Source organism: Orbicella faveolata, unplaced genomic scaffold (genome assembly GCF_042242905.1).
Source record: "Orbicella faveolata isolate gen_17 unplaced genomic scaffold, um_ofav_v1 contig_3, whole genome shotgun sequence".
NCBI classification, from domain to species: Eukaryota; Metazoa; Cnidaria; class Anthozoa; order Scleractinia; family Merulinidae; genus Orbicella; species Orbicella faveolata.
This window is the reverse complement of record NW_028301558.1, coordinates 15486875-15508594: the sequence shown is the minus strand read 5'-3', so window position 1 is coordinate 15508594 and position 21720 is coordinate 15486875. Positions and strand designations below refer to the sequence as shown.

Below are 21720 nucleotides of genomic sequence, written 5' to 3'. Positions count from 1 at the left end.
TCCGTTCTTGTAAACTTTTGCTTCTACTCTGCTGTTGCCGCTACGCTAGCCTACGGCCCTGGATGTTTCTTACTTTTCTTATAGTTTGTCGCTGGTCTTCGAGTTGTCACACAACGCTTTTCGCACTCATTGCGTGACAGTGACGACCCCAGTTAATCCGTTAAGGAAACTACAAACTTAAGGATTAGAAATGCTCGCGGCCAAGTTATTTTGCTTTACCTTTTGGACGATTTTCCGTGCTTTTCTTAAAGCTTGACCGAAATCAAAAATTCTTGTTTTCTCTTGCTATCTCTTTAACTGTGCGATAGAAATGTTATGCAAATGATTTTAAAAACCCAGACATTTTTGTCTCTGGTGTTAACATTGACATGATTGTTTTCTGATAAGTAAGTAATGACAGCATCGTGCATAATACACTTATCTGCTTGACGAGTTTTCTTTCTGTAAACTCCTATTATTTTCATACTATAAATGGTCGATCACTTAGCTTGGATGTTGTTGCCTTTACGACAGGCAAACGGACTGAAAAAAATCTTTTAACATAAGAGGAGCCCACTATTCGCGAGGTATTTATACTGACGATATTTGGCTCCTTGGCGTTGGGATTGGCGGCTTTCCTTGCGAGCGACTGGCCAATCGTTGTACTGCTTCGTTGTGCATAAATGCCTGGCTTGTATCTCCAGAGATATTTTGATATGGCAGCGTAGCTGATCTCGCGGATCCCAGAGCGAGGTTTACATAGGGAGGCATTCCCACTCTCCGGCTCATTTCCCCATTCGACTTTGGGTAGCTTGAGCCGACTGCGGAAGTAAGATCCGTGGAAAAAGTTGTAGGTCTTTCGTGAGAGGATGGCAAATTGACATAAGGGACGTGAACGCGACCACCTTCAGCTCGTTCTCTTTTCACAGCTTCGGTCAGCTCCATCCATTCATCGTCGGACCAGTTTATTTCTAGAATTGCCTTCCTCAGATTATTTTTGGCCTCCCTTTCCGTCAGCTCCTCGCCGAAGGCGTCTGTGAAATAGTTCTGACAGCTCGGGCATATTTTGTTGAATTCCTCATGGCGTGGTTCTCTATCGTCGCTTTCTCTTCTGCCAGTACCACGACCGCTGTCACTCTGGCAACTATAGCCAAGCGGCCTAACTGATTCTGAATCATTCGCGTTGCTGGCAGGGCGTGTAGGTCCGTCGTTGGGTATCCCATGTCCTTCGCTGGTTTCGCCGCGGCAAGGATCACTGTCTCCGTGTTCCAATGGATTCTGGTATTGCCAGGCTCTGGAGCTTTCTCTAAATCCGAAGTGATGTGGCTCAGGCAACCCCAAAGCTTCTTGATCTTCCGGTGTGTTCGCCGGTGTGAAAGGTAGCGTCTTGTCTGGAATCTGGCTGTCTTGTGTTTCGACCTCTCTTTGATTCTTTGGCCAGTCTTTTCCACCATCGTTAGAGCTCTTTTGTTGGCCATTTGCGAACTCTCTGTTGCTGTCGGATGTAGGGGCCGTTTCCACACCCCTTGGTCGCTGGCTTTCTAGGCGAGATATGTGGACTAGCGCTTTCGTTAATTTCTCTTGTGTTTGCAGGTACTTTGTAATGCTACTCATGCACTCAAAGTCATCATCTCGTGGGCTAGATATTAGAATGTCTTCACACGAAGCTGCGTGTCTCGGTGGAATTTTCATGGATTTGCTTTTTGTTTTCAACACTTGCCCTTTGTCCTTTTTCGCGGACTTGCTCCCATCCTGACGAAACCACCTTGGTTTCCGAGTCAAGGAATGGAAAAAATTCTTCTTTGGGTTGTCTACGTTTGTGCGACTAAATTCCCCTTCGCTATTTCCTTCAGGACTTTTCAATTCTCCTTGCTGAACACTGCCTGCACTTTCGACATTGCTTTGTTGACACCGATACACATTTGAGGGGTAGTCATCAGATAGCTCTTCAGGATAACTGAGGTCGAGGTTTATATTGGTGCTATTTTCCTCGTTCTCGTCGCTTTGTTCAGGGGAGGACCTATCGCACTTCTGCTGCTCTCTTTTTGTAGCTTTTTCGCTGGTTTCTGTGCTGAAATTTTGGCTCAAATCGTTTTCCATGGAAAGCAAAGGCTTCCTCGGCAGGTGGGGTTCATGCACCTCGTCCGCTGTTTGAGATCTGATTCTCGGAAAACTGCGGGACAGTTGACACGGTGTCTGCGTCGGTTGGAAGGACTCAACTAAGCTTTGTTTAGGTCTGCTGTCCGTATTGACTCCTGCTACCAAAGTCAAATTTGCATTTACTTCAACTTCTGGTTCGTAAGCAGCTTTCTCGCTTTCAGATAAATTGTCACCTAAGATGTGCATCTTGGAAGATGAAGTTACGTCAGGCTGCCAAAGTGTGTTTTTGCTGGACTGATCGGGAGGCCAAAATAAGCCTTGATCATGAAGGTCATTCTGTAAACAGTATGTTGGTGCTTCCTGTTTACCGGGTATTTCGAAAGAAGTCCATTTCTTTTCACTTTCCCGCTTACTTTCGTTATCGTGAACTTGATTCTTTTTGGAGGAAACATGACATTGTGTCGCAATCAAGGTCATCTTTGGTGGAAGAGGAGGTGCCTCGTTTTCCGAGAAACTATCTGACTGGATTCCGTCGCATTTAAATGTAGGCTGTTGCTTTTGAGCTGTGGAGTGAAGCCCCAGGCGAAAGAAGTCTTGTTTTTGTGCTCTTGCATCTCCCCTTCCGGTCGTTACAACTCTTTGTTTTCTGGTGAAAGGGAAAGAGACAAACTGTAACATTTCCAAACCGTACCTCTTCACGGGGTCGCTTGTAAAATAAACACAGTCCTCGCTCAACCTGCTGTGCAGGACTTCGTCATTCTCTATTGCGTTCACAAGTTGTTTGTATTCAGCTCCACTGGAAGAGAGAAAGTCCTTCTGAGGCATGAATTGGGCAACAGAAATATCCAAAGTACTCGGTAACATTAAAATGCTGTTCCCTTTACGACGAGAAATTGCGAAAACTGTATCCCCTTCAATTTCGCGCTCGAGGTGAATATTTCCAATTGTATCAATCGGCAATGGTGTACCATGATTGCAAACGTTATCCACCGTAGTTCGCTCCAAAGCCACCACACGCACCTCGACCGGAAGTGCAGATTCTTTTAGAACTTCGTCAATGGAAAAGATTCCATATTTAGAGAGAACCTGAAACTTTCCTTCCACGCTTGCTGGCAAATCGACGTACACGGGATCTTTTAAGCTCACGAGGAGACAACGGACATCACATCCGTTAGAATACGGACGCTCCCGACTTAACTGCAATACGTCTCCAGCGAGAAGGCCGAACGATGTGATATTTTCAAGAACACGGATGTAACGAGAGGGAAGTGCTACCATTGGGTCCAATGTGCTGAACTCCTCACGGGAAGCATCTGGAACCAACATCTCCACTTTCAAGTCGCACGTTCGAGAGAAGCAAAGTCCTCGTCCGTTGCTTACTTTGCGTGCCAATATTTTCTTTTTTCTTTCCACTTTGAAGATGATCAGGACCTCTCCTGTCTCGACGCTTTGATCCGCTGATGTTCCATGAAAACCCTGTCCAACTTTGACAATCTGAGGAAGCTTGGTTCCGTGAAGTGCGATGAAATCGTCAAGTCGATGACAACGCATCTCGCGGCTAATTGTTGTTGGTGCTTTTGCCATTCTTGTTTATTTGTGATGTGCTGTTTCTTGCACACAGTATAACACGATGACCACTAAATGATTTGTTGTTTACAAACTGTTAAAGGCTACTCACTTAAGTTGCTTTTGTTTCGGAGCAATGTAAGTTGTTTTGGTTTCGAAGCCAGTCATGCAGTCCTCGGCTGCTTTGTTTTGTCTTTGTACGCAAATCTCTGCCGTGTCTTTATATAGATAGCGCGCTGCGGGGGAGAAGTCAAATTCTTGGAAACTTTAGAGTTTAGGGTCATAAGGAATATGAAAATATTTCTATTGCTGTCTCTGTGGCCATTAGTTGTTATTTGAGTCATTTCAGCAGTATTAACGTCTTGAAGACCCTATTCCAAAACTTCAATCCTTTGATTAGCCTACTGAACATAAGTACAAGATTTCTCGTCCGTGGAGTGTGTAGTTTTGATAGATCCCAAAGCTTAGTGCAGCAGTGCAATGGCCGGAAGTGCATTCGATTCCAAGAACCGATGTCATTTATCAATTCAAGTGTAAATGTTTCGTAAGAAGAACAAATTGCCCTTGTTGAATGTTTCTAATTCAAACAAAGGAAATTAAGCTCAAAGAAAAACAAATAAACATTTATTGAAGCGAAAACTGCCAAAGGTCACGCAATTTCTCGTGAACGGGCAATATAAACACTGTCAAGGAATACTGCTGATAAGAATATCAACTAGCGGATGTTATCTTGATGTAACTCGAAATTCTCATAACTGAAATTTCAAAAAATGTAAGGGAATCAGTAAGGAGAATTCGTATGTATTTCGAAATTGTGACCGTGAAGGTTGATAGGTTTGTTTAATTTCCTTCATGAAGAGTGTTCCGCTTTAGGATTTTGAGATAGAAATTGCAATGCACTTGAGTAAGAGAAGTTCAACTATTGCTGATGTTGTTTTTCCTTCTTTTTTTCCCACGCGTAAGTGTCTTAGTGCTTTTTATACGGAGTTACACAATAATCTGTTCACAAAGCGAGCGCACGATTGCGCGAGAGCGTAAAACGCGAGAGCGAACTTTGGCGTGCGTTCAAAAGAGTGAAGTGTAGGGGCGTCTGAGATCCCGCGGGTATATTTTTCTCAGTCGTTAGCAGGAAACGTTTGGAACCTTGGGCGTTTATCTTTTTGGGGGATCTACAGGAAAATACACCCTGGACTATGTCTTAAATTACAAAGAAATCCTGTAGATAGTTCGGCCAGATCAGCTGCCATAATAAACAACGGAACCTGAAACAAAGTGGAAACGGAAGTTGAAACGGAAGTTCAACATTAAATTGATGGCATAATGCAAATTCGAAGTAAAAAACTCTCTCTCTCGGTGTTGTAACTGAACGGGAAATAGAGATAGCACTTCCTTGTGCGGTTCGATTCAACTTCGCGGTAAGAAGCAGAACACGGAAATAGAGAGCAGGCTCTTTCTACAGCCGTTTTTTTACTTTTTGTCTTGGCATGTGTACACTCTCGATCTCTCATATTTTTATGACTACCTAGAGTGTGAGATTGAGTAAACTTTCGTGAACACGATAAGGACATCCCTACTGAGAATACACTTATTTTACTATATTTAGCAGCTTGCTCCACTTGCTTTTGCTTCCACCTTTATGTGTAGTCCTAGACTACTTCCTTAATGTAAACAATTAGAATGTGCAGTTCAGGTGAACCTAGAATGCTAGAACGCGTTTATGAAACGACGAAAAATTCCTGGAGAATAAAAACATGGTAATACTTTTAACACTAACCAATGACAAGAAAAACGCCGATTCCAATGTATTACTAGTAAATACGTAAACCTGGAAATTTGGTTTAAACTGAATAGCACATTCTCAACCAAGACATCTAAGACAAATTTGTCCATCTCAAGATAGCGATAAGCTTTTCTATACAGTACAAAACACTTTCTTTTTCATTTTTTTGTGGCTAGCTGACAAGCGTTGTGACATGACAATTACGTATTGACAGCAATCATGTACATTTATTGTTTGGTAACTTTCAACTGCCCTATAAAGAAATTACAACTCTTGTATTTTGCTCCATTATTTTAGTCTTCGAACGAAAAATAATAGAAGGTGGCAAGCCCTATAATGCTGTATGTTTCTGCTGTACAAAAGAAATTGAGAATTTTTCGGATAAGTCGCCAAACGATTCCGTAACATTTCAGCACCTATGCCAGTGGAATTAAGTCCTGTGCAGTGATATTAATCTGTACATAGTTTTACGGCTGAATCATCTCTTCCACCTGTAATACTGGGTGTCCTCGTATTAATAGGGGCTGATACGAAATGGTTATTTTTATAACGATCATATCATATGCATGCATTACAATCACAAATCGATGGCCGATTTCATCTCCAGGTTCTGTGAGTACAGTTTGTTTTCGTTTTGAGGAAACACTGGACGTTTCGTGACACTCCACTTCCGCTTTAATTGTTATGTTTTCATAATTTGCGGATGTCTTTTTTTTCTGTCATTCTGTGTCACGCAACGAAGAAGCCCGTTTTTTCGGTGGAAGGGGTGGCGGTTCCTCGATACAACCGACAGCGTTTGGAGGACCCTTACAGATAGATTTTTTCATTAGGAAAGTCTCTATTTCGGCAGTGACTGCCTTAAATGTGGCTTGTTGATTTCCTTTTGCCTTAATCATTGCAAGCCCTTTATCGCTCTCCTGCGTGTCGACATTCACGTGAACATTTTCTTCTACATCGTTCGGGTTGTCAAGCTACAGATAGTGTAATGTCAACGTTTCGTCCCTGTGTGTCTCAAACTCCTCAGTGTTGTAGTAAATCGAGTTGATTCCATCATCTTCATCTTCTATGTCATTACCACTTTGTTGTTGCCTTTCCACATTCACGTAATGATCGTGGAACTCTTTTTCACTGGTCACTTTTTCAAATGAATAATTGACTCCTGTTTGTTTGTTAACGTATACTCTGTCGTGACATTCTTCGTAGTCATCGTTGTCGTCTGAATCGTCGAGTTCTTTGACACTGGTGAGAGAGCACTTTTGATGGTAACTCACATTACCAGGGACAACTTTCTTAGGCGCAAATGAAGATAGACTAGGCTTTTTGTTTTCGAAATCCTCTGCTTCAAGCGAAGGTAGACTGGGGTTTTTCTGCATTTCGGTTTCATAATAATCTCCTCCGTTCAACGAGACACTCTCAGGTCTAGTTTTAGCATGGGTGCCTCTTTGGGAATGGTTACAGAACTCTCCAGATGAATCGAGGCGATTATGATTCTCGTCCAAGGAGTCGGCTTTGTCCATATGTGGTGGCGCTTGCCTATTGCGATCAGATGTTGGTAGTTGCTGTGTCTGGCTTTCAGCTGTAAGGCTTTGTCCTGTCACGGCGACCTGTTTTTCTAAATCGGCTTTTTTCGCAAGAGCTTCACTTAACTGTTTCCTGAGTTTAAGAAAATGTTCGATGTCTGTAAAATCCATCCAGTCCTCATCTCGGCGGCCAGATATTATAATGCCCCTTTGATTCATCGGACAAGTCGCGATCTCCGCCCGGCTTGGTCTTGTATCAGAGGAACCTTGGGTGGTTTTGCTCCTAGGACTCTTCAAGGGGCGTTCGATTTTTGCTTTTTCCTGACTCACTGCATTTTCCTTACTTTGATTTTTTCCCTGCGATGATTCATGTTGTTCTTCTATCTCTTCATAAGGGCAGTCTTCGTCGCTACTTTCCTCTTCAAGATGCTTAATTGCTTCATCTCCATTTTCTCTACCTGCCTTTCGAAGTTGTGAATTCTCCACTTCTTCAGAACCCCCTGTTTCATCAGGCTGAATAAGATCCTCTTTATGGGAATTCTCTCGGCCACTCCGCCTTCCATCCATTTCCATTTTCTCATTGCTTTCCATATCTACACAAGGTCTTCCATTCACCCCTGGGTTTTCCATGTCAATGTAGGCTTTCCTCTCATCTGGTGGGTACATCAAGGATAAGTCAAGATGTCTAACGCTATCTTGTTTAAAAACGTGTCCATCATCCTTCGCGTCGCTGTACAGACCCTCGTCCATAATAGTGTTTGGCCTGAAGGCTTTCTCATCGACTGCTCTCCAGTCAGTCACATCAACTACTAGATACGCCGGAAAACCAAATTGATTAGGTCCTGGACACCTTGGAGGTAGTGGTGGTGGACGTTCTTCCCTCGATACGTCGTCATCTTCTTCATCCTCGATACTCCTTACCCTTAGGAACTCCGGTCTAGGTGGTAATTCAGGGCAGGTGTCCTCGGCGTCATCTCCAGAGAACGGGCCAGTCCATTCAGCAAGATTTCTGTCTTGTGATTGTGCTTGCGTCACACATTTGTTGACGTTTTCTTGGTTCCTTTTCAATGCTGCATTAAGTCGCTTTCTTGGCTTGGGTACTGGTCGACTCTGCTCATTTGCTTGCGTAGTGTCCTTGGGTATTGTCGACCGTGATGTTCCAGTGGATAACTTGGGTGGAAGAACAGGTACTGCGTCTGTGCCTTCGTCCACGGCTTTTCGAGCCTCGGTTCCTAGGGAATTATTAAAACTCTCGTCAGTCTCACAATTTTCATAGTCAGCTGCATGTTGTTCAGAAAACCAGCCAGGTTTGGACGCTGATTGGGGACATGACATGGTTAACTTTTTTCTATTTATAGCTGTCTGTTCCGCTGTTTTGGTTTGTTTTGCTTTAGACGATAACTCCACTTTGCGCCCTTTAGTTGGCTGTGGAATTGAAATTGAAGGAGGCTGAAGTGACTCGAAATTAAAACGCCTGACAGGACATACTTTAAAGTAGAAAGAATTACTTGCTATTATGTCGAGTCGTTTTAAAGTTCTTTCACTCGCCGCAAGAGTCTGTCTGCATTCTTTGATCCTCTTGCTTGTATCCGCCGTGACTTTAAATCCGAAACTAACGTTAATGTCCAGTGTTCTCGGGAACAGGTTTAATGATAACGGGTCATCAACTGAAGCTGCGAAGATCATTTCCACTTCGGTTTCGTGCTCTAGATGAATGTTTTCCAAACTTGACAGTGGATTCGAAAGGCATGCACCATTATTGGCGCGAGACGGGAGAACAAATCGAATATTTACTGGCAGTTGATACTGCGCTAGAACCTCTTCTAAGTAGTATTCCCTCGCATCCAAGAGCGGCTGAAATCTCCCCTGTAGTTCCAATGGCAGTGAAACCTCCCTGGAATCATACAAGTCAACTACTTTACATTTCGCGAAGTTCGGAAAAGGCTGGTTGCTCAGCAGTTGAAGTGTAGTCTCTGAAGATATTTGAAGGGATGCAAGGTCTTCGAGAACGCGGAAATACTGTGTCTGATGAGCATTAAACAAATGTCGTACTCTTTTATATTCTCCGTGGTGTTCAAGCGGAAGAAGCTGAACTTTATTTTTCGTATTCCGTGGCACACATATCTCTTGATTGAGCTGATCAAATGCAATTATCGTGTTCTGCCTCTCAATTTTGTAGATAACGAGTATCTGGTCTCCTTCCAACGTATCCTCAGCGTTGGTTCCACAAAAGCCTTCCACAACCTTAACTGTGCATGGGAGTCTTGAGCCATGGCGCTGAAGAAATGCTTCGAGGTCCACCGGAGTGCTGGCGTCCCTTGTAGAGTCCATACTTCAATATCTAGTAAATTGTTTGTGAGCTAAGACATTGCCGGATGTTTTAGGCTCCAGCGATCATCTGATCATGATAAGAACAATAGAGAACTGTCTAATACAAAAAAGAAAGTCGGGTGAACTGAAAGGTCACGCTTGTGGTGTGAAATCGCATAAATTAGATACAGAAAACAGAAATGACTGCGCCGGTTGAGCTGCTTGTGAATTGTTTAGAATTCAACATGAGTGGTTTGGTTACAGCGTTGCTTTCACTGCCAGCTAGATGTTACCGCTACATGCGATGATGATTTAATCATCTCGAGCAGAAAGCAGGGTGTTGTTATCGCCATCTAGTAGAGTGGGTGTTTAGTCTGCACGTATCCGTAATTTTTACCCTTGTGCGTCATATCCCGAAACTCGATCACAGTTGAATAACATCTTGAACGCGAATAAAGCTGTTCTAACCGGCGGAAATTTGGTCAACAAATGTAATACCCATTGAGACTAATCTCGCTGATCAGTTTAGCTGGACATAGTACGGTGGAGAAACAATTGCAAGTTAATGCTTCTGTCTATTTTTGTAATAGATACTTGACAAAATGCCAAAACTTTTAGGCTGTGAGGGCGGCTGTGACACAGGCTTCAAAAATTTCTTTTTGTCTCGTTTTAATAGGTGGGATATGGAGTCACCAAGGCATGGGTAACTTAGGCTTCAACTGGTTCATATTGCATCCTGTATCACAGCGATAACGGTTTCCCAAGACCGCCAAGTTTGTTGTTTTTTGAAAGGCTGCGTAGCTTGCGGCTCCCCTCGCTGCATGATCATGGCAAAAAAATGTTGTCAAAGCAGCAAAAACAAGGAGAAAAGCTGGAGGATTACTTGAGCTATCGCGTGACATTGTAGCCAAAGCGTACAAAACACACCCTTGATGGCGGACACTGATCTTCAAAAACACTTGAAGATGTCAAGTTTAGGCTTATTTGTCAAGGAACAGCATTTCAGTCTATTTATATAACCTTGCGAAAAGGTGTCAAGCTATATTGGGTTGTTTTCACTCTTCAGGTGAATTTCTCGAATTCTATTCACGCTAAAGGAGGGCCCTGAAAGGGGGGAGGCTGAAATCCCGTTTTCGAGCCGACAATTTGCCCAAATCCCATTTCTCAGCATAGGGCAGGCCCAAATTTCCAATTTTGTGATTCCCAGTCCCAGTGATCCAGTGAAAAATACGCGAATCCCAGTTCCATCTAACCAGTTTAGGCCTGTTCTAAAACACTTCCTGGGATCAAGTAATCGGCTGCGTTGTTTTGGCTATAAATATAACGAGTCAAAATAACCTTCGTACCCAAAAGCTCGTATCGGAAATATTTCGTGAATGGTTAAGTGGTCTGTCAAACAACAAAATATAGCGGATTCCTTTTGCAAAACTTATTAATTCTGTATTCGTCCTGGGTTCGAAGAAATACAGGTCAAAACATGGGAGTCCGTGACATTGTTTTACTCTGGGATTGTTTCACTCTCTTTAGAAGAAGTTCTTTGAACCCCATTTACACGGCTAAAAAGTCGAAACGGCAAGTAAAACTTTATTGAGGCACGACACCCCGAATTTTCAACGTGCAAATTTATCAGTCCCAACAGTGCATAACTGAACTTTTAGGGGCCGAGGTAGTCTGGGCACTGACAATCGAGGCATCGTGCCAAAAATCAAGTTTGTGTAAAAATTCCGTTTATTATCAATCGTGTTCGAAGATCAGGCAGGAACAAGGAAAGGAGAAGCAGGATTTAATAGTCTTATTTGGCAACTTCGTTTCGCTGCCAAAAGAAAAATGTAATTTAACTCGCAGTAGATTGTTCAGTTATTAAAAAAGCTATAACTTGTGCGAAGAAAAGAGAAGATCTCTATTCCGAACACTTGCCGTATTTCCGCTTTCAACCATTTTGAAAGTTGTGCCGTTCTGAGACTTCTGACATACCTCGAATAATACAATTTTAGCCCCCGTTCGATGACAAGCTGTCGTCAATCTAAGAATGAGCACAAACGTGAAACGTCGTTGGGCGTTTCTCGGAGCTGGCAGGCATTCCCTCGCGTGACCGGAATTGGAAATACTCTTTGTTTGTAGGGGATCGGGAACGTTTGCGCGCAGGCTATTCCAAGTCATGATGTTGTGATTATGGCCCTGACCCAAGAACAAATGTGAAACACGTGACAAATGACGTGCGCTATAGCTGCAAATAGCCATTATTTTTTGTGTTTTTCTCCGAATGTCGCCAATTTATTAAAGATTTCGACCTGTTTCGTTCGTGTATCGTCAGCGATTCTTTTCGTTTCGAGAATATTTCACATTTTGCACTTTTAAGCGCAATGAACAATACTGCTTAAGCACTTCCCGCGGGGAAAATACCGATGAAAAAGTCAGGCCCAACAGGAGAACAAGCTTCTCTTTTGGGGTGTGTAAATGGAAAGTGTCGTGCTGAAATGATTTGGGCACAGTGACGAAATTTAATTGAGGTGCCGTGTCAATATTTTAGACCGTGAAAATGGGAATCCACTTTCTGTACATCAAGTTCAAATATGTAGTACTCCTTTCTAAAAATAAAACAAAACGCAACGGTGGAAATATCTCAGCACTTATGTCTTCCTACTAAGACAAAAATAATTCAATAAACCTCGTTCATTGTTGGTCGTGAATTTGACTGTCGTTTTCTCGAGCCCAGCTAAGACTGCATGCGTGATACGTACGATTCCGGCCTTCACAGGAAACTGATCGAAACTGAGATATTGGGTCTGCTGGGAGGTGTCTACGAGTAGGTTAGTTGACGGCTATGTGTTCTCGCAACTTTCAAGCTTATGAAGTGCGGTTGTAACTCCCTCTTTACTCTAAGGAGGTTCATCGCTCATTTTCGAGTTGACTTTCCATTTCACTCCCTTCGTGTGACAGCGAGACCGTTCATATCTCGTGAGCGAAATGTCACAGTCGTCGCTATGTCCTCAGACGTAATTCATAAATCTCTCCTTATGTATCCTGCGGAGATCAGAAGGATTTTGGGTATGTTTAAAATTCCGTTTAGAGACCGTATGATAACAAAGATAAGGCAATTCTTTTCTGATCACTGATGTAACATAATAAACTGAAACAAGGAAGTACACCGCCTTTGTTTATTTTTACAATACACTGTACAGTGGGCACATACTTAAAACGTTTACGAGTGGATCTAAAAATTAACGTCCGTTGAGTGAGTAATATCATCGTTTATTTCCTCTCTTCTATAAGTAGTCTCGGAACTGTACAAGTTCACAATTTTCAGAAACCTTTCATTGATATTTCAAAACGACGCAAAGGTCTTTTTTGTTGTTACTCCAAAAGTTTTGAAATTTTACAAAAATCTTTGGAATTTGCTTCGATTGAATAGAATGTAAAACAAGTGAATACTTTTTGCGCTTGAAAGGGTCAACAGCAGGAGCTGAATCTTATGAAAGTCGTCTATAACAGGTCAAATATCTCTCGAGTTGCAAATGTTGTTTCTGGACGATTTCGAATCTTCTGGAACATTGTTTAGAAATGTCTACGTGATAATTGTCAATTAGAAATCAATATTGACATGACATGATCCTCTTCGTGCCTAAGTGACACAGAAGGCTGCAACTGGAAATTGGAAACCGATATTGACGATGTATATTTTTATTCAAAGTTTAGAAATGTAAACAAACCGCAACAACTATTGCAAAAGAACATAATCAGACTCGAATCAATGTTCATGATTAAAAATTCCAAGTGGCACGAGGCGTACCAGTTGGTTTTTTACAAATTAAAAGCAGTGGGACTCAACCGACAACAAAATGGAGTAATATGCGACACTCAAATCCGGGACCACCGGATTCCAACTTCTCTAATCACACTTCCACGCTTCCTTACATAACTTTCGATAATCGTTTTTTACAAAGATATTAACTTTTGCAAAACAACTTATCTTTTAAAAACAAAATGTTAAATGTTGAATGTTTATAGTGGTCGATGCGCTTAGCTACTACTAGCTAGTTCTCAGGCATGCCACTTAGACTGAAAGAAAGAGACGTTTCAAATAAACAGTCCCTAAAATGATAAACACCTCATTCCTCCTTGACAAAGTAAAAGGAAGTCAAGTGTGTATAACAGTATAACATATCACGATCAGCATAGCAACAAAGATGCATCACGCTAGTGTAAAAACCCGCTGTAACCATGCGTTGTTGGCAGAATCTATATCAAAGTTCTAGAGATGTGTCACTGCTAGCTTCTATAGCTGTGGCCTCCAGCCATCGATTACTTTAAGAAGTTTTAAACGATGAAAACGATCCATTCCAAACGACTCCAGAGCTTCTTCGTCCAAACACACAAGCATGCTGCCATCAACCTGATGCTCGCTGAAAATCTTCTCAAACTGTTGCATGTTCAAACCTCTTAGACACTCAAGAACTTCAGGGACTCTCAGTGTGCTTAGGTCCTGCGGAATGATTAAATTGGACTTCGAGGTTTCTTTCATCGTTGCCTGGAACTCTTCTGGTGTTTTTGGCCCCTGTTCCGTTCCAGGCCGCGACGCTGTGCCGAGCGTTTTAGTGCCTGAAGCAGGTTGAATTTCCTTTTTATTTGGTAGAGGCAAATCGCTTTCTTCTTGAGACGTTTTGGAGAAAGGATGGTGCTTAACCCTTGGGGAGGGAATAGGTTGGCAACCTTTGGAGCTTGCAATGCTGTCAGTTTGTTTGATACGTGAAGGAAGTGGTGGTTGGTCTTCGGTCATATTCGTTGATACATCGGGTTCAACTGTAGCTGTAGGATTACGGAATGGTTGCTGTTGGGTTTTGATATTCGCGTATTTCTCACTTCTTTGAGAAGGTTCAGGGATTGCTTTCTTTTTCACGGTGCCGGTCGATAGAGCCTTGTTGCCAATAGCGCCACGACTTCCGTTTGATTCTGCCTTAGCGCCCACCGGAAGATCGCCACCCGACAAATGAGATTCCCCTGAACAACTTCCCTGTTGTGAAGGAAGTGGTGGAAGTGCATCTGCGCTTGAACGTGTTACCTTCGGGGCAAGCAGCACGTTTGGGTTTGCGGTCTCTGTTTCCTCAGAACCATAAAAAGGCGAGCTCTTCGTCGATGAAGACGACAATGGCGGTAGCAGATTCAGTTGCTGGCTAGCACAACCTTTGAAGACAACACTGTATACGTCACTTGACGCACTTTCATTTTCTATCACTGTTTCCTTTCTACCGAATGTCTTCATTTTCACGCGTGGCATTAAGGTCGGTGAGGTTTTCGCAATCTGCAACGAAACCATTTCGGCTGTAAATTGAGAGGTTTCAGGATCACTCGAGGTCTGACCCTGCACTTGTACCAAGTTTTCTAGATTCTGTTTCGATACCTGACGAGTGTTCGGGTCGCTTCGTCTTCTTCTTTCCATTAGCGATGGAGTACTTTTCACCTCTTCAGGTTTCGCACTAACATTAATTTCGTCGTAAAAGTTTTCTTTACTGTCCGTGAACATCGTTTGCAGTTGTAAGGCGCTCGTAGTCCTCTGTAATAAAACAGTTCCTTGTCGTGGCAGTGTCACACTTTGGCTTCTGAGCACTTTTTTAGAAGGAGCTGGTGAATAAGTGTTCTGGCGAGCTCCTAGCCCACCCAACCGTGCGATTGACATGCACTTGTCACTGATTTCACTGTTCCTTTTCCCTGTCTTTCCCCTTGTTTGCTGAGGTGAACCTAGCACCGACTTCATGCCAGACATGTCTTCATACTGAGTTTCGTCGTCGAGAAATTCTCTGTCATCATTACCTGCTTCGTTGTTTAGGTTCGAAGAGGTAGCTTTCATTGTCATAGGCACAACGCTAATCGGTAGCGTATTGGGAAATGAAAACTTTGATGTCACACCCTGAACTTCCGTTGTAGCCGTTACAAACGTGTCTACCAGAATCCCCTTCAGTTTAACAACACCCTCTGGCAACGTAGTGATAGAGTCCGGTCTTGAAGGACAAGGCAGTTCCCCTTGTTCAGCTTTGTCGTCGTTTGTACTTGTATCAATAAACCTCACATGGACGGGCAGTTTGGTCTTCTTTACAAACTTGGCAAGGGGCATTTCTTCGCCGTCCCAAAGCGCTACAACTTTAGCTTGGCAACTCGCCGGGACTTTTAACAGAGTCTTGCCCTTATCGTGGACTCTTTTGAAAGCCACAAAGTTTTCACGGCACTTTTTCTTTTCTATCTTAAGCTTGTCGCCATTCTTGATGACAGCTTCGTAATCTGGGTCGGTCTCAATCACACGCACAATCTTTACAGTCGAGCTATCATGGACCAGGTCTTGTAGTATGAACTTCTGTTGAAATCTCTCTTCCGCTACCCGTTCAACGGTACACGGGTAGTCAAGCGGGATTCGAGTTTCTTCGCCTTGGGCATTTTCATACAACACCGTTTCGACACTTTCGACCGTCAGCAGGTTGTAAACACCATCTGCACCAATGGTTGTGCGCTGATTTTCATCATAATAACCCTCACGTATCTTCACATGTTGAGGAAGAGTAAACGTGTCGAGAAAATCCCTTAGCGAGTATGTAGTGTCACCTTCTGAAACCGAATGAATCATTTGAACGTCGGACATTTGTGGAGTTAAGTACCTGTTATTCTCAGTAATATGGCCGTCTATCTAGACCAGAGTCACTTCAATCACTGAACCTTCGCTCGAGGACTTCTAAGCGTTGCTGTGTGCAGGGACAAACTCAATGGATCTACTTCGTCCTCCCATTTAAATTATCTAATCGCAACTTCCGTTCGAAATGAAACTGGTTTCGTTTCACGTTCAATGCCGAATCATCTTAAAAACAACAATGTTTTCTTTCTTGATTTCGTCTTTATTAAACAAATATGATATCGTTTCGAAACTGAAGTATGCTAATGAAGTTTTTTCGAAACCGACTCTTTTCGTCGTGGAAAATGTTGTGCGCTTCACTTGACAAAGCTGTAAGAAACGATCGATGAAGTGGCTCGCTCTTTTAAAAAATAACGTAGGTGAAGTCTGCATACGAGCCAAGTGGCTCATCAGGCCGGAGCTTATCCCGGTTTCTGTAGCGTGAAATGACTAGGAGTATTTCTACTCCCTCTGGATGGGATGCTAGTCCATCGCAGGGTTACCCCCCGCATTAAATTTGCCGGTATCCATTTATACACCTGGGTGGAGAGAGGCACTGTGAGAGTAAAGTGTCTTGCCCAAGAAAACAACACAATGTCCCCGGCCAGGGCTCGAACCCAGACCGCTCGCTTTGGAATCAAGCGCACTAACCATGGATCTACTGCGCCTCCCACCTTTCAGAGACTAGGTTCCATTAAATGGTATTAAAAAGGAGAATGGAGTCAGATTTATCAACTTTTTATTTTTATTGACTTTGCTATCGTCACTTTTTTTTTCTTTTTCATCATTTTAATCATTTCTGTTTTAACTTATTATGGCTTATTATAGCTCATTACCGAGTATTAATCTCAAGTCTACTTTTGATATACAGTTTTTGAAAGATGAAAGAATTTCCCTGAATTTCCCTATGTCCATCCATCTATCTTTATCTCATTTTTAAGAGAGTTACATTACATATATATACTTTATCTGATGAGGTGGGTTTGAATTAAGGTCGGCCAAAGGGCTGATGTAGACCTACTACAATAAATAACGTAGAAGCTAAAAATACAAACATGAAAGAATAAGAGGATAAAATGCGTACAGGAAAATTACACATAGAAAATATGTGGCTTAGTTGTGACTAAGACTAAGATTTATAATTAAAACACCACAGGCGATTGAAGTACGCTCAGACCTAGTTAGAAAAAAAACGTATTAAAATAGTAATATTAGACTAATAAATAAAATCATCCTTTTTCATGGCGAATAAAGGAGCTTCCTTATTAAAAGTAAACTTAGCAGTGTCAGGCGTGTTTCCGTAAAATCTGCTAAAATCTGCTAAAATGTAACAAGTCTATTTGAAAAGTTCCAAATTACAGGACCTCTGTACTGTAAGGTGTTCCGTCCAATATCCGACTTAAACCGGATGATGTTGAATTGGTTTTGTACGCGAGACGACCTAGAGGTTATTATTATTATTTTTTTTTTTTTTTTTTTTTTTTTTTTTTTTTTTTTGAAAACAGTTCACGTAGAGAATGACTCGAAGATTCATAAAATACTTTGTGCATAAACACGAGGACGGATCTTCGAAAGGCGTATGGATCCAGAGCAATTTCTGTCTCAGCCCCAGAACTTTGGAACTTGCTACCCAATGATATACGTTCATGCGATAATCCAAGTCTTTTTTTTTTTTTTGTATCTTTTTAAAAATTATTATTTAGCTAGAAATAATTTTCAATTTATTTTATTTTTAGCATTGTAATCGGTATTTTTATCTCGTAGAACTTTCTTTTTAAAGCGCTTAGAACAGATCTGGATAGGCGGCGCAATATAAATATCTATTATTATTGTGATTATTATTGTTATCATTATTATTATTATTATTTTGAGCCTTTTGTGACTTTAAGAACATTGATATTGACGTTGAAACCCAGGAGGGAGCCATTATGTAAACACTGTTGAAATAGGTTTTAATAGTTTATTTCTTTTATTTACTTTTACCTTGTAATATACCGATAGTGACGTTGAAACCCAGGAGGGAGCCATTATGTAAACACTGTTGAAATAGGTTTTAATAGTTTATTTCTTCTTTTACTTACTTTTACCTTGTATATACCTCATTTATAAAAAAAAAAAAAGCCTGAGTAGTAGTAGTAGTATTAGCATTAGTTGTAGTAACCATGATATCATGACATATATGATATGACGATGATGATAATAAATTGTTATTATTATTATTATTTTGATATTATTATTACTATTATAATTACCGAAAACTTAAGGAACAACAGAATTTCTGAATTTTTTACCAGATACATGTAAGATTCAAGTTTGTATGGAAAAGTGCTCAATAAAGTTTGAATTTCTTATTTAAATTTAAAAAAAAAAAAAAAAAATTTGATTGCTATTATTATTATTATTATTATTATTATTACTACTACTATTATTATTATTTATAAAAGTAAGAAATGGGCAGCCAGTTGGATTAAGCAAGGCATGTGTCCTCTGCAAACGATGACTGACGGTCACGAGCGGCCCTCGCATGGATGGGGTTGCTTCTCCGGCCATTTTTGTAGTATTAGGCTTCGAAATGGCCCGAGGCAAATGAAATAATTCGTGCGGCTACGGCTATAAACATACTAGTAATGCACCGCTTTCGAGTGGTATAACATGGAATATCCCACGAGTCATGACATACGAGGCTTTAGGTGAGTGACAAGTGAGATTCTCCATTGTATGCCACCAGAAAGTGTTGTATAATATATACTATGTCATAGAAATTACAGTGGCCAATGCAATCAGTGCAGCAGCTGTAGCTCCAAATACCATTGGTCGAAAAGCGGGAAAGACGAGAAAACTGTCAATCTATTATGTTTAATGAGGAACGATTTAAAATGTATATGACACGAAAAATACAAAATACAGAAGAATGGCGTTTTTCTTTTTGAAATATCTTTTTTCGTTTTAGAGATATTGACATTTTTCTATTATGCAAATTAATCATTGATGACGTCATATTGTTTGTAACTAAAAAGTGGAAAATACTGAATAAACGATATCTCTGGAAATATTGAAGTAGTGTTCTTGAAACTTGGCACCACAAATGTACATCACAAAAGAAACAAAATGACACCGTTAGTGCTGTTGCCATAGCAACTCTTTCGGCTCCAGTCTCTTTCCGTCAAAAAAACAAATATCCCCATTTGCAACCTCTAAAGTGAGACAAAGGGTCCTACTTTGAACAGACATAGTTCCCATATTGTCTTAACTCCCATCATTAGATTGGGTGAGGTAGATGGTTCTTGGTTTAAGACAAAAACTGGGAATTTCAGTTTTTATTACGACAGCACCAGCGGCAAAAGTGTTGTCATGGCAACAGCACTAAGGATGTCATTTTGTTTCTTTTGTGATACACATTTGTGGTGCCAGGTTTCAAGAACACTGCTTCAATATTTCCAGAAATATTGTTTATTCTGTGTTTTCCACTTCTTAGTTGCAAACCTTATGACGTCATCACTGATGTAATTTGCTTAATAGAAAAATGTCAATATCTCTAAAACGAAAAAAGATATTTCAAAACGAGAAACGCCGTTCTTCTGTATTTTGAAAGGCCTTTCAAATAAGTAGAAATTATTTTTCGTGTCATATACACTTTAAATCCCCATGAAGTCGGTAATTTACCGCACTATAGAAACAAGTCGTCCACATTTGGAGTCAGAGGAAGAGTTGCGTGTGCGTATTACTGATGTTCGAACAAAGTTCCAGTCTATTTCTGGTTAAATTTCGAACTAAAGAGAGAGCAGGAAATAACAGTTGGAAGTATGTTAATGAATCAAGACGTACTTGTCGTGTATATTACAAACGTATGTGATTGCAAACGGGCAACGAAACAACACGAAGGCGTTTGCCCGTTTATCAGCATCGGCAATGACCAGATTGCCAAAGCAAGATCACTTGGAATCAAGTGTGTGTCCTTAGTAGAAATAAAGTTTGACAGTTTTTCTTCGGCAAAAGTTAATCGACAACGGATATCGCAACTAAATGTTGTTATGAAAAGATTTACTATTTCCCCGAGAAATCTGAGCTGTCAAAGTTCATACCTCCGGTGAAATTAATTGACTTATTCAATTCTGCGGTTTCCGGGGTGGAAGTAAAAAATTTCCAGAGATCAGAGCAGGCTCACTTTCTCGCCTCGCGGTTTCGCCGCTCGATTTCGCGCTCGCGCTTGTGCTCCAACGTGAGCATGCTCACAGGCTACGCCCTATAAGGGTATACATATTGAGCTCTTCCTATTGAGAATAGAATAATAAGCGCTTAATGACTGGCCCCCAGGGAACAGTGACTTTTGTTTCGAGCCCCGAGACCCTCCGGGTAGAAGGGTGACAGCTTCACCAAATGGACAACTCTCATGATCCACCCATTCGAACAGCACCTCCCCCCCCCCCCCCACCCCTTGCCTCGCTGACAGGCAAGGAAGCTAGGCTAATAAAAGGTCTACCACAAATGAAAGTATCCAATGCATATTTATCGCGAAAACGAAGCAGTATGGCAACGTGTAAAAGTTATTTTCACCTTTGCGAAAACTGCACGTGTTAACAATCATTCAACTGAAAACCACGTGACCGATTCAGCAGCGTTTCAGTGCTGCAAAGCATTTATGTGTTGTAGTGCGTGTCAATCAGTGTCCAAAGTACTGTTGATCAACTAAGTGTGAGACAAAGCCTGTCACAAAGACAATGAAGGAAGATCGATCAAGCTAAGAAACGTCCTAGAGGTTACACTTGAAACGGCACTCTCAGAATATTCTTCAAAACCGTGAGATTTAGGTATTGTTTTAATGTCCGAGCCACAACAACAACTTCAAGCCGCCCATCATAGAAAAATAAACACATGTGAAATTGCCACATTCTAATTCGACATCTGATTTGTCCATGTAAAGGGTTAAATAAGCCAGCAATGGAATAGCATAAGTGTTTCTAAAATGTGCAGTATATTGTTTACCACCAAAGGTTAGAAAATGATAGTCAGGAAGTGTGATGTTTGACGCATTTAACACCAAACGTATAAATACACGATATGTATCTTCTTCCTCTAGCTACTAATGGTTCCACTTTACTCTGACCGGACGGACTGGCGTTCGAAACCTCAGCTTTACAAACTCTCGATGGCGGTTAATTTATATTGATCAACTTCACGTTGATAAATAATGTTCCGCTTGCCCCCAGACAAAGCATACGTGTTTCTTCAGAATAACAAGTTTGATCCTATAAATTGCCTGTCTGCATTTTTCATTATCAGTTGCATCCTTAAAACCGGATATGGCTTTGTCTCTTCTATATTTAGATTTTATTTAAATTGTCAATTCTTTGTCATAAAATGTCATTCAAAAAGGCGAAATTTAAATTTTCACATGTAAGAATATCCGGATCCGAGTAAATATTAGAGTTCTAAATTACTTTTTAGGGAAGTTGAGTGTCGATAGCTTGATCGCTCCCAAAGTGGATCAACAGGTATCCTCTCCTTAAGAAATACGTGATAAGAATAAAGAGACAAATCTCGCAGATGAGTAGCCTGCGATGCAATTAAAATGTTCTTAACCAGTTCTTGAATCTATATAGGAGCTAATCTATATACTCAACAAAATTTCTGAATTTTTGTACGGTCTCGACTCTCGAGGATCAGTGATTTTCTGTTACCTTCACCGACGGGTAGCTTTATTTGCAAGACACATTGTAGACTGATTGGTTGGAATAAAATGAGTGGTTGATCGAGCCCATTTTAACAAAATTTGCATGATTCGCAATGTTCAAATTAATAAATTGGGTTGT

General features: G+C 41.2%; 2 protein-coding genes across 2 annotated transcripts; both read right to left on the bottom strand.

Moving 5' to 3' along the window:
- Positions 1–5632: 5632 nt before the first annotated feature.
- Positions 5633–9859, bottom strand: LOC149106554 (uncharacterized). The gene has a single exon (XM_089297335.1). The coding sequence runs from the start codon at positions 9274–9276 to the stop codon at positions 6397–6399; it is 2880 nt and encodes a 959-aa protein (XP_089153461.1). The 5' UTR covers positions 9277–9859; the 3' UTR covers positions 5633–6396.
- Positions 9860–12399: 2540 nt separating this feature from the next.
- On the bottom strand, positions 12400–16112 carry LOC110041913 (uncharacterized). Its single transcript, XM_020747239.2, has one exon. It carries the CDS (start codon positions 15881–15883, stop codon positions 13532–13534), a length of 2352 nt encoding a protein of 783 aa, XP_020602898.2. The 5' UTR covers positions 15884–16112; the 3' UTR covers positions 12400–13531.
- Positions 16113–21720: the final 5608 nt, after the last annotated feature.

Bases quoted from the DNA above. Each gene is read 5' to 3' on its own strand.
- LOC149106554 (XM_089297335.1), bottom strand. From the start codon at position 9,276: ATGGACTCTACAAGGGACGCCAGCACTCCGGTGGACCTCGAAGCATTT.
- LOC110041913 (XM_020747239.2), bottom strand. From the start codon at position 15,883: ATGTCCGACGTTCAAATGATTCATTCGGTTTCAGAAGGTGACACTACA.